This window comes from Lonchura striata, chromosome 1 (assembly GCF_046129695.1).
Source record: "Lonchura striata isolate bLonStr1 chromosome 1, bLonStr1.mat, whole genome shotgun sequence".
Taxonomy (NCBI): domain Eukaryota; kingdom Metazoa; phylum Chordata; class Aves; order Passeriformes; family Estrildidae; genus Lonchura; species Lonchura striata.
In genome coordinates, this window is record NC_134603.1 from 133,309,998 (window position 1) to 133,322,741 (window position 12,744).

At 38.1% G+C, this 12,744-nt stretch overlaps 1 protein-coding gene across 2 annotated transcripts in view; it reads right to left on the reverse strand.

Moving 5' to 3' along the window:
* VPS50 (VPS50 subunit of EARP/GARPII complex) overlaps nt 1-12,744 on the reverse strand; it is an 80,251-nt gene that overhangs the window by 63,723 nt on the left and 3,784 nt on the right. For both annotated transcript variants that reach the window (XM_021551762.2, XM_021551761.2), the window contains exons 3-5: nt 7,150-7,272; nt 6,504-6,575; nt 1,337-1,390 (exon numbers count right to left, since the gene is read on the reverse strand). In XM_021551762.2, coding sequence (XP_021407437.2) covers nt 1,337-1,390; nt 6,504-6,575; nt 7,150-7,272 — 249 coding nt within the window. The remainder of the gene's footprint in view (nt 1-1,336; nt 1,391-6,503; nt 6,576-7,149; nt 7,273-12,744) is intronic.

Below are 12,744 nucleotides of genomic sequence, written 5' to 3' on the forward strand. Positions count from 1 at the left end.
AAAACATTTTCACTGGCACAATAGATTTTTAACTGTCCTTTTGGAATATCTGAAAGCACTTCTAGGTATGAACCAGGCTCAACTCACTAAGATGCTGCAATAAGAATATCAGCATTACACAGCAAAATGCAAGAACATTTGCTGCAGTTCCATTATGCAGTGAGAGGTTTTCAAAGTGAAGCTGCTGGATTCAGGAAAAGCAGCACTCACTCAAAACGATCAATTTCAAGCCCTCAAAACAGTGAAATAATACCAGAATATTTTTATACCAAACTATAACTCTTTCTCCCCCTTCTACACTATCTTGTGAAGACTCAACCAGCAGCACTTTCTGTACAGTAGCACTTACCAGCCTCCTGCAATAGCTTCCCAACTCATCACCCCTTTAACTAAAACTGAAACAACTTTACTGTTACAGCATTTTTCTTTCACCTGCTATTGCAGGAGATGATGCAAGCATCAAGGTCACTTCTCCACCCTCCCTTGTTCTTTAAACATCATCACTCCTTTCACCAGGTAATGATGCCAGAACATAGATGGCAACCTCACTACAGCTGGAGGCACTGGCCATAAGAACAAGAGAACAAAAAGGATGTTGTGTCCTCTGGGTAAGAGGAAAATGAATGCAGCTCCATGACATCTACCACAGGAAGCCATCTTTGTTCTTCCACGCTCTCTCCAGCTTCTTGCCCAAAGAACTGTCATAAACAGCAACAACAATGGTGATGTAAGGTGCTGTACACAAACAGAAGTATTAACCACAGGATCATTCTCTGACTAACTTAATAACAATCACCATTTTCACTTTGCAGAACTGTTTGGACATTACTCCCAGGCACATGGTGTGACTTTTTGAGATGGTTCTGTGCAGGAGTTGGACTTGATGATCCTAGCGGGCTGCTTCCAACATGACATATTCTGTGACTGTGATTCTTACAACTGCCCAAGATTAGTGGCAGTTAAGTGATCTCCAAAAAGATCATTACTGCTTTCTCTTATGGAATAAAATGTGATACCATGCCTAAACAGGGGCACTAAAGCAGCTCCTGTTCCAAGTCCTTTACAGGTATTAGCCAAGCCTGTGAATTCATGAATTCTGAATTCTTCAGAAACCCTTGTAAAATGACCATATGCCAAAACCTTTTATCATCTTAAGGACTTTCAATTCAATATACCGTTGGTTTTCACTATAGAGACAGAGCTTTAGCATACAAAAATAGCTGCTTCCAACCAGGCATTATCACCCCCTACTACAAATCACTATACCGACACAACTCCAGCATTATAACAGCACAAAATTGAGCAGTTTATTCTTGAAAAGTGTTAGTTGTCTTACCTCAACATATGCAGGCTGTTTTTCAAGGATTAAATCTGCAACTTTCTTAGATACCTTAAAAAGAAGAACACTCCATATGATACACAGCAATCTCAATTAAGTAGGCCATGCCCATAATAATATTCTACAAGCTTATGATTCTCTACCATTAAGTTCTGCATTCTTCAAATTTATTAATAAATACTCCACAACAACATATAAAAAAATTGTAAAAGTTATGATCAGCTGTCTTAGAACCAAGATAAGAGAAACGTTCCCAAGTCCATCTAGCAATTAGTGGGCATTTTTAGACTACTCACTTAACTCTCTGCTTGTTAAGGAATGTGCTAGAAAAGCAAATAGAAATAACTTGGGGCAAGTGTTTACATTTTGCTCATGCTATTGGTAGAGTACAAATTTAAGTCAATGATATAGCATGATGTGCTGGCTTGTGCTGGGGTATTCAATTTTCTCCAAAGTATTTGGGCTGAAACCAGTTTTAATAACACAGAGGTGTTTCAGCTGAGCAGTGCCTGAAGAAATCAAGGCCTTTTCTACTCCTGGAACTACCCCACCAGCAAGTGGGCTGGGGGTACACAAACCTTTGAGAGGGGACATAGCTGAGACAGCTGACCCCAACTGACCCATGGGATATTGTGGGAACTCAAAATGTCTCTCAGACATTTTTAGAGGTTCCAGGCCTTGGTCAGAAGTATTTTAGAACACAGCAAGCAGCTGGAAACAGCTGTGATTTTGAGTTTGAGCCATGGAATGAATTACCAACTTTGAAGGTGGAACAAGCAGTCACAAAGGGTTAGATAGCATAGTAAAAGTAGTTACAAAGTAGAGGGGAAATTTTTTTAGTATTGTACAGGGGAGTTGTTATTTTGTACATGGGAGTCAGAAGTTTTAAAATGGAGGAAAGTGGGCTGATCCTGTTCTTCCTCCTTCTTCTTCCTTGCCTCCATGTTCTTGGTGATGTTGGCACTCACAGATGGGTTCAGAGTAGCAAAGCACTTGGTAATATAGGTAGTAGGTATTGGGGAATAACTGTAAACATGTAATACGTAATATATCATATAAAAGATAGCAGCAGCCCTGGGCAGGGGGAGAGAAGACAGCAGACAGAGAGGATGTCAGGGTGTGTGTGTCTCTGCCTGGCCCGCTGACCGAACAGCAACAGCCCGGGAACACAATCTTTTAGATAACTAGCAATAAACCGCCTTGAGACCGAACAACGAAAGGCTGCAGAGTTTTTGGACGCACGGGTTGGAGGAAAGACTTTACCACCACACGAGAACCCAAACCAAACCCGGGGTTCTCACAGGATATCCTAAATGTACAGTGTCATGATCAGCATATACAGTTTGGGGAAAAGAAGGAAGGGAAGCATGCTCGGTGTGATGGCATTTGTCTTGACAAATAAATGCTACACATGATAGAGCCCTGCTCTCCTGGAGAAGGTTGAACAGCTGCCTGCCTATGAAAAGCAGTGAATTAATTCCCTGTTTTGCTTTACCGACTTTTTAGCTATTTGTTCTCTATTATCTGCCTTTTTCTCAACCCATGAGCTTTTTCACTTTTACTCCTCCCATACTCCCCCCCGCATCCCACTGGCAGAGAAGTGAATGAAAGGCTGTGTGATACTTCATTGCCATCTAGAGTCAAAGCACAACACATTCAACATAAGGACACCTACCTTTGAGACTGATACTGCACTAAAGTAAAACGATGTCAAAATGAATATGCATCCTCTACATATTCTACCCTTTCTTTAGTACACAGAACATGTATATTTTAAAATTTTCTCCACTGCTCTGAGTATAATTCTAAATAGAATGCTCCTGAGAGCTGCTGTCTGTATTGAATTTAAAAACTGAGTGTTGCTTCCTTAATCAATCTCTTGTCCACAAACACAGAAGCTTAAAAAGAAATCCAACAGTAACAGTCTTATAAATGCCAGCTTGAGCACTTATAGTGTATTTAGTTTTGGTTTTCATCAGGGACTAAAAATATTTAAGAAATGTTTTCAAACATAACAAAGAAATGACTGGTATTGCTCTATATTCTTTTCGGGGGACAATACTCCCAGAAATGGAAATAAAATAAAACTGGCTATGACAGCCAGCCCACAATGCACTACTGGCAAAGAGAAACAAAGAGGTTTTTATAAACTTGACTTCTTAGGCAAACATAGCAGAAATTTGAGCTCTTCAATCAGCATTCCTGTAACAATCTTATATTGGCTCCACCAGCTCAATCCCATCCTCTGGAAGAGCACTTGCACATAAATGGTCTTTGAAGTATTCCAATGTCATCAGGGGCAATGTGGACAAGGGGCATATACCCAGCTATGCTTCCTCCTTCCATATCAAAAGCAGGCCAGAACCACAGAACAATTTTAAAACTGAACTGTTCTTAACCTTTTAGTTGCTCCATAACTAATAAATCTTTCCTCTGTAGGACAGCAGAAGAACCACTCCAGAGCGAGGTGGGGTCAGGATAGGATATTATCAAACTAAATGCTACACAAGTCTGCATGACCCTGGGGCTCCACAGTCTATGCACTGTGAAATTTTCACCTTGTTTTTTCAACATATTCTTCATTCTGTACCTGTAAAAAACTTCAGGACATGGATATACCTGCTAGTTATTCAATGATCTAGTACTGTCAAGCAGTGCACATGAATAAAAGATACATTTCTTTTTGGTTTTTACACTTTTTGTTTTCCAAGTCCTCCGTTTCCCTTGTCTAATAACAACCTCAACATTGAGAAGCACCTGCCACAGGCACTTTTCTTTCTTTCCCAGTACTTAGTGATACTACTTTTCTTTCTGAGGTTCCAAGCTATTGTCTCAGATATTTTTTCAGATAAGCAATGCTCTCCTCAGTAACTTCATTTATTTCCAAACTGTCACACCCCTTTTGGCATGTTCCATACAATTGTGCTAAATCTTGGAATCCTGAACTGCAGCTGCTAGCACTGAATGTGACCGTGGTTTTCAAAGCCTGCCAACAACATTTGCTGAAGGGACAAACAATTTTCTCTTTCTTAATCACATCAGTAAAAAATATGTCATCTCCTGAAGAAAAAAACAACATAGCTAAGGATATTAGACTACTAATTAAAACTAAGTCTAGCAGACATAAAACTAAAAAGCCTTTCTAATCCAAATTGTCTGTATCAAGATGATTACAAATTAAAGTGGTTATGTACATATATTAAAAAATGTTTGAGCAAGTTGGGATCCTTCCAGTGAAATGGAAAACTAATGAAAAAACTACAGAAAGTAAGTCTATAGTGACCCTGAAAACAACAGGATGACCAAGATCAGCTGTGCAAAAGCAGCAAGTCAGTGAAGATCAGAGCTCCAGTACCTGTAATTCAATCATATAATTGCTTTGCATTAGAGAAATTTAGAAAGTGGTATTATCTCCAAACTATTATTGTAAATTCCTCTGCCAGCTGTAGGTCCATACACTGAAGTGAAAAAGGCAGTATTTAGTTTTTTACAAAAGCAGAGCCATTGTGTAATATGTCAACAGGCTTCTTGAATCCTCTAATAATCTATTTACCATTAAAATATTTTTAGGACTGAACTAACAACATACAACATTCTGCAGTTTTGTCTTACATGAAAGACACTAACATCCTTTAAGGCAGACAGTTCTCTAAATGACCTATCACAAGACGAATGGGTAACAACTGAGACACAAGAAGCAAACATGCAACAGTCTCTCACACTCTACCTGAAAATATAACATAAGAACATTAAATACAGTATATAAGAAATTTTAGCACTTTGGCACATACTCAAGGAGGAAATAATTCCTTCCTATACCAGAAACACATTTTCATGAAATTAAGAAATAAATAAGCAAGGACCAATCTTGACTGGGGAAGTTGATGAGAGAAGAACTGGGCATACACTTCTTGTCAAAAGTTTTAGCTTTGAGAGTTTTTACCTGTTTGTATTCTAAAAGAAAGACACATCTGGCCATATTTACTGGAAGCCTTCTGCTCAGTTCTTTCCCCTATTATTCATTAGATGCATGTACTTTCCAGTTCAAATGTTTCAGCAGCAGCCATGCCCTGAAACTACTCCCTCACCTGCAGCCAGTTCCCATCCTGCAAGCAAAAAATGGCCAAGACATTGATAACACATATCAGAATTATGCAGCATATCTCACTGAAGTTGTCTCAGCTTGAGAGCACTTCCTGGCAAAACAAGGTCACCACCAGAGGGCCTCTTTAAAATTTAAAAAAAAAACCCACCACCACCACCACAAAAACAAGCAAAAAAATTACTGTCTTTCATTCACTTCCAACTTCTTTCCTTATAAATCTTGGTAAGAAACATAGAATATTAATTTCCTCAACTTCTCACTAATCTTTCATAAAACTTCATAGGAATGTTATGGGGAAAGCAGTTTAATGCAGAAGGCACTTCTTTATGTATTCTTAACAATGCAAGATTATCCTATCCATTTCACTTATTTGAAGACATGAATTAGGATCATTACTTCTATTTTACTTGCAGATATTCTCCAAATGCCACAGTTAACAGATTTGTTTCCTGTACTGTGTTATCCATCTCAAAAGAGTAATGGAACAACAGTTAATACATTAATAGAAAATATAAGAGTCTACAACATAACAAGCACCTTTCAAACGCTGCAACTCCAATTTCTCCTCATTCCTCGTAGTTGCTACTCATTGCATTTCATTTGGTTTATTACATAATAACTCTGTATCAGTGTTCACTAAAAACCCTTGTGAACAATTAATATATTGGCAAATGAAAAGTAAGAGAAAATACCATCTTCAAAGAGAGTTTTTAAAACATTTTAAGTCTTACACTGCCAGAAATCCCTCAAGATACTACTCCACTAGTCAGCACTGTGTTGAACATTACAAGATAAACATTCAAAAAGTTAAGTTTCTAAAGAAATAGTTAGCACATTTGGTCTCTGTTACAATACTTAATACTAAGATTTACTTCCATGATTTCATGTGATTATATGATTTAGTGATGACTTTCCACTATAAAGGCACACAACAATATTTAAAAAATACTTAGTATCTAATGCATTAAGAAATCAAATCTTTTTCAGTTATACTTCTTGCTAGACTTATAGACAGGACAACAAATTGTGTCAGGGTACAGAGGAAAAAACATTACTTACAGCAGCTTGCTGTTGTTTTAGTTTGTCTGTGTACTCTTCTAGTTCTTGAAGACTAAGTACTGGAGGAAGCCTCTGCATTTAAATAATAAAATCAGTGAGAAATTATAGGTTTTTAAATCACACATAGCATTAGCTAGGCAATCAGTTTCATTAAAGAAACATTCTTATGGCTTCTGTAATCTAATCTGCAGAATTAATCCATTTTTTCAAATTATGGATACTGAAATAAATTAGTGTTAAGATATACAACAAATGACCATAATTGCCTCATGTAATATTATAATTACCTCAAAGTAATATATGTATTCACACAACCACCTTATCACAGAAATTGTCTCTGTCAGTTTGCTAAAAAAATACACAAAATATAGAACAGATTTGGTTCCTCAGCTATCTTGACTTTTTCAATACAGTTTAACTTACAAAATGCCTGTTAGCACATTCCACTACATTAAGAGACTATATACTATATATATGCACCAATACTCTATGCTAGAAGCTGAACACAACTGCAAGATGACACAGGGGAACACAGTGTTGTATTAAGACAAGATCTAAGAAACAAAAAATAGCTCATTGAAACAAGCATGCCTTTGGTCTTCATTTTGTGCTATGTTGCCATTTTTCTTTTAAGATGACAGCTTACCTCTAACTCATACTTCACAATATCAAAGGAGTCATTGGAAAAATAAACTTCTTCAATGCTGTTAATTATTTCTTGTTGTGCCTGAGGATCAGTTGGTTCTTCATGTAGTTCTCTGAGTTCCTCCTGCACGAAACAAAAAAGAATTTCCATAATGTAATAACACATTCTAGGAAGAATGATATTTTAACAAAACTAACATCTTTCAAAAGCTACTTCCAACATTAACACAAGAAGCAATGGCAAAATACAGAAAGTACAGTACACTGTTGCTTGTACTTCCACTAAGGAGAGCAGGACATTGAAAACTTTTCAAAAAACAGTGTAGACGTCAATGTTGCAGCCCACTTAAACACTTCTTCATTGATTTATGGCACCAACTGCATGTTGAGTCCAGTTTCTTCCTCCTTACCTTTAGAAATTCTAAATAAACTGGCAGACTAGTATTAAACTAAAAATAAACTGGCAGACTATTTCTCCAGAAGGAGAAAAAATGCACAAAAAAACCAAATAAAACCTAAATTTTTTAAAACAGAAGAACCCTCTTTGTAAATGACAGGTAAATAGTGTCATTACAAATGCATAACTTTTCAGTTCAGCCCTCACATTCACTGAAGTAAAAGTCATGCCATTAAACACTTGATTTCTACAGGTAAAACTTGAACAGATCTGCCTTCTTTGCACAAGATTAACAGCTCTCAGACTTGTGCAGAGTGGTCTGAGCAGAGACGTGCTGTCAGCTTTTTGAAAGCTAATATTCCAGAGATAAGCATCCCCCTCCTTGCTGTCATGATCTCCTCTGGAAGATCTCCCTGACAACCCAGATGCCTCCAGTGGTTGAAGCAAACCAAGGACTGAGCCTGAACCTCCTCTTACTCTGCTGCACTGGACATTGCAGCTAATACTGGCCCTCAACTGGATGTCATTCACTCAAAACAATGAAAAATCCTTTATCAGGGAATCCAAAGGGAGAACTGCTAGAATATTCTTTCATCAAAAGTATAGATAAAATGGATCAAATTGCTTGATAATGAAATTAAACTCTGGTGAAGCAATCCAGCAGACTGAAGAGTCCCATAATGACCCTGAGCCACCCAGCAGTGCTGACTTAATCCAGTGGAACAAGGTGCTGGTATTTTCACCACAAAGAGCTCAAAGGTTTATTTCACCAGCTAGCGGTACCGCGGGGCCGCGGCCGGGCAGCAGCGGGCGGCTCCGAGCCGGGATGGGCAGCGGGGCACGGAGGAAAACCACGGAGGAGCCAGCGGAACCAGAGCAAAGCCTCCGGCAGCCACCTGCTCCTGCCCCTCAGGCGCCTCCGAGCTCCCCCTGAAACGCCTGATGCAGTCACTGCCACCAGCGCAGGAACGCAGCAACCCGCGCACAACCACAGAAAGGACATGGACAGCACCGACAGACCGAGAGAAACAAGGAAATAATACAGTTATATCGTTATATATCTGTAATGGTAGCTCTATAATGTACACCCCACTGTAAATCAGTTTCAAACCTTACAGTACACTGAGTTTTACCAATATGAAACTAAAATTAAAAATTATCCAAGACAGGCAACAGGGTCCACTGAACCACTGCAAAAGGAATAACTGAATTTATGATCCAGTATTTGCCTACAAGTTCCTGCATGGCTGTTTCCTAAAAGAAAAAAAGATTAAAAACTAACCAAAGAAGAAATGCTTAGGATCATTTGAAATTCTGGACTACTGATACCTTGTCATGTTGGTGAAAAAATATCTCAATACCATAGGTCAGTGGTGATTGACATCTGCTAAAGATGCACTAAGAAAGCCATTATGGACACATAATCTGGATTTGATGGGAAATGCCCAGGAAGTGCCTAGGAAAACTGCTAAGAAACCATTTTATTCTGTCTCAGAAATATCACTCATCTGAGTGTTTCTTGCCAAAACACTATTCAGGAAAATATTTATTAAATGACAAGGTTTTTCTTTACCTTGTTCATTTTATTTCTAGAAAAGCAGTCTAGTTATAACTCTCAAGGATAAATTTTAGCTCCCCCAATAAATTACATTATCTGACACCAGACTTTCCACCATGATAACCTGCACCTTTCAGCACATCATGCTCCAGTAGTTTGAAATAACCAACATAGGGAAGGCAAATTTATTCACTCACCACTAAAGGAGGCAATTATCCCTAATAGAGTTTATTTGCTGATATTCCATTTTCCTCATCCTTTCAATCAGATACACAAAAACAATTTTACTATGTAGAAATAAGCCCATAGTTTCAGGGGTCTTGGCAAAGGGCCGGTTTAACTCTGTGGACTTGGCACTCATACATTTAGTAGAAGGAAACAGAGACGCTCTATTAAATCCGTCAAGGTATTTTTCCACCCCAAAACTTGTCTAGCTATTGCCATATAAGTATCTTCCTTAAAAATAAAAAAGACAGCATTAAAACACATTTATAATTTTACATTTTACGTTAATTCAGCAATTCCGAGTCCTATTCTGAACAGAAAAACCTGTCAAAAATTGCGACAGCGGGAAGCTCATGATAATACCCTTGCAGAGAACTTCACCATTGCTAAACAGAATTAATTAGATACACAAGAGGTCCAGAAGAGCAGCATATTGGCAAGGTGGACCCCACAATCTTCACTTTAATCCACCTGACCAGGTTAACACATGCATTCAGCAGTAGGAACTCTCCAATCAATAATGGGCCAACACAGCCTGGTAAGATACTGTTTCACAGGCTACTCATTTTCCCAAAGTTTTATTCAGCAAGAGGCTTCACCTCCTACCTACAACTCACATCACTTGTGGTGCCAATTGCACCTTTTTTTAACCCAGTACTTCGGGACCATACTTTCATGGAAAAACAATTTATCCTGTCAGGTTACCACTAGTCCAACCTTCAGCGGCAGGTCTGTCTCATTATGTCACCTAAATAGATCCATGAAAGACAGCATCTGGGAAGGAAAAGGAAGAAGGAAAAAGAAGTCTGACAGCTCTGCATGCTCGAAGAAGCCATCACTAAACAAAAGTGCTTGCATCTTTCTCACATCATTTTGTCTTTCTGTTCTATGGAAATAGGAGTTTACAGTCTAGAAACCTGTGGCAATTCCTTGAAATGCTTTTCAGAAGTCATCTCATTGCAGATTCATCTGAAATGCAGTTCAGCAAGTTTTATATGTCTACACAGCTATTTCCCAGTGCATCACACTCCCACTCTCCTTGTATGCTATGTTGCCTGTAGCAGCAAAACCAATATTGCTCTGTTGAATGAAGCATTACTGGCAAGGAGTAGAAGCAAACACTTTCTGCACTCCAGTCACTATCACCTAAAAGACTGGGAAGTGAAGATATTGAAAAAAGTTAACTGATACCACTCAGGGAAAAAAAATTATGAACTGTTTTCTAATCTAGTTAAAAGCTGAAGTTCCACAACAGCCTATGCACTTTTATCTGGAGATTACCAGGGGCCAAGTCTGTGCTGTACTGATTTGGACATTGCCTTCCTTTCTGTCATAAGCCAAAAACACACCAATGAATATGCTGCTGATTTTTATCCCTCCATTCTGAACATCTGTGCTAAAATCCAATCCTAAATATCAGGATAAGGGCCGTGCTCAACAGATTCAATAAGCAGCTATACTGCAACACTGCACCACTGTGAAATACAAGTATTAAAGCATTTATATATGTATCTGTATACACACACGCAAACACAATATTTGAATTCTATCTATATAAAAATATATATTTAGAAATTATAATTGTCTTATAATCACCGAATACACTGAGTTTGAAGGGGCCCACAAGGATCATCAAGTCCAACTCCTGGCCCTGCACAGGACCATCCCCAAAAGTCACACTATGTGCCTGAGAACATTGTCCAAATGCTTCTTGAACTCTGTCAGGCTTGGTGCTGTGACCACTTCTCTGGAGACCTGTACCAGTGCTCAACCACCCTTTGGTGAAGAATCTTTATCTAATATCTAATCTAATGTATATAAATTATATCATACTATAACAGTATATATTAATAATATATATATAACTATATATATATATAACAATCTAATATTTCTATATGTGTTTTATTTAACAATTAATGCCTATAATATAATAAAATACAATGTATAACCATATCTATAAACTTACTTTGCTTTTCCTCCCTACCCCTCCCTCCCCTTTCTCCAGCTCGGGAAGGCAGTACCACAGAGAAGTTTGTGATATACCCTATCTTTCACAGAAAATGCTCAGAACCTCCTTTTGATACCTACTAAAAAGCTCTCACTCTTCCAAAACAAACATTATACTTGGAAAACAACTCTCCTGATGGAGAGAACAAAACCTATCCATAGAACATATGTTAGTCACACTACTACTTAATGCACTCCTAAAAAGCACTCAGCTACTGCTTGGAAAATAGAAATCCTGTATCTATAAGAAAAACATTTTTTAAAAATCTCAGTGTTATTTACCCTGATAAGCTACAAAGTCAAATACTATTTGTATATTGCATATGAGCTGGTTATCATCAAAATAAACATAACCTAATTCAAAGTCAATTCACCATTAACCACCACACTCGAATTCAAGCATGTAAAATATCTATATCAGCCTTTTGTGACAGAATCTGCTAACAAAACTGTTACCAGTTTGGGAAACAACAATAACAAAAATAATTTATTTCTCTGGGTAATCAGGGTATGCCAATGAAGTAAGGCATCTCAGTCAAAATAAACATTATGTCCTTCTACAAATGACTTTCTCTTCTAGATATCATAGAATCATCAAAGAATCATCAGAGAATGATGGAAAGGATCTTGAAGATTATCTAGCTCCAACTTTCCTGTTGTGGACACCTTTCACTAGACCAGTTTGCTCAGAGCTCCATCCAAGCTGGCCTTGAGCACTGCCAGGGATGGGGCATCCAGAACTTCTCTGGGCAACCTGCTATATCCAGCCTTGCAGTTCAGATTTGGCTTCTCTATGAGACTTTATCTGACTCAAACTATTATACACTTATTTCCTACTGAGATACTTCCCTATGCGAGTGAGTTGGCTGCATGAGTCTGTATTAACAAGTTAAGCAAGTTTGCTAGTGATTTGCCTTCATATAATAAGAAATGGAACCTTTTCAAACTAGTTGCAGAACCAGTTAACCTGAGTGAATACAACCAGGCACTTACTAAAATGTCCAAATGCCTAACAATTTCATTGCCTGAAAATAAAAAATTGAGGAGTACAGTCATCACTTCATCATGCTGGCCACAGTCAGCAAACAGTCAGCAAATTAACACTTTCAGATATCAAGACCCAAAAGAATTTTGCTGGTTTTGCCCTTGGGGATGGAATGTCAGCATATTTTTTTTCCTGTCCTCCATTATTTCCCATTTGAACTCCAAACTAGTGTGGTAGTCCCTCATCTCAAAAAACATGAGTTTGTCTAACCAGTGTTAGACAAAGATTGTCCTTTTACCAGTAATTCATACTGGCCCTAATTAATGCTGACCCTGCAGCCTTTCATTCTGTATACTTCTGTATAGCTTTAATGCAGCTTTTGAAGTTTTCAGTAACATCTGCCCTAAATCAGTCTGGAGAT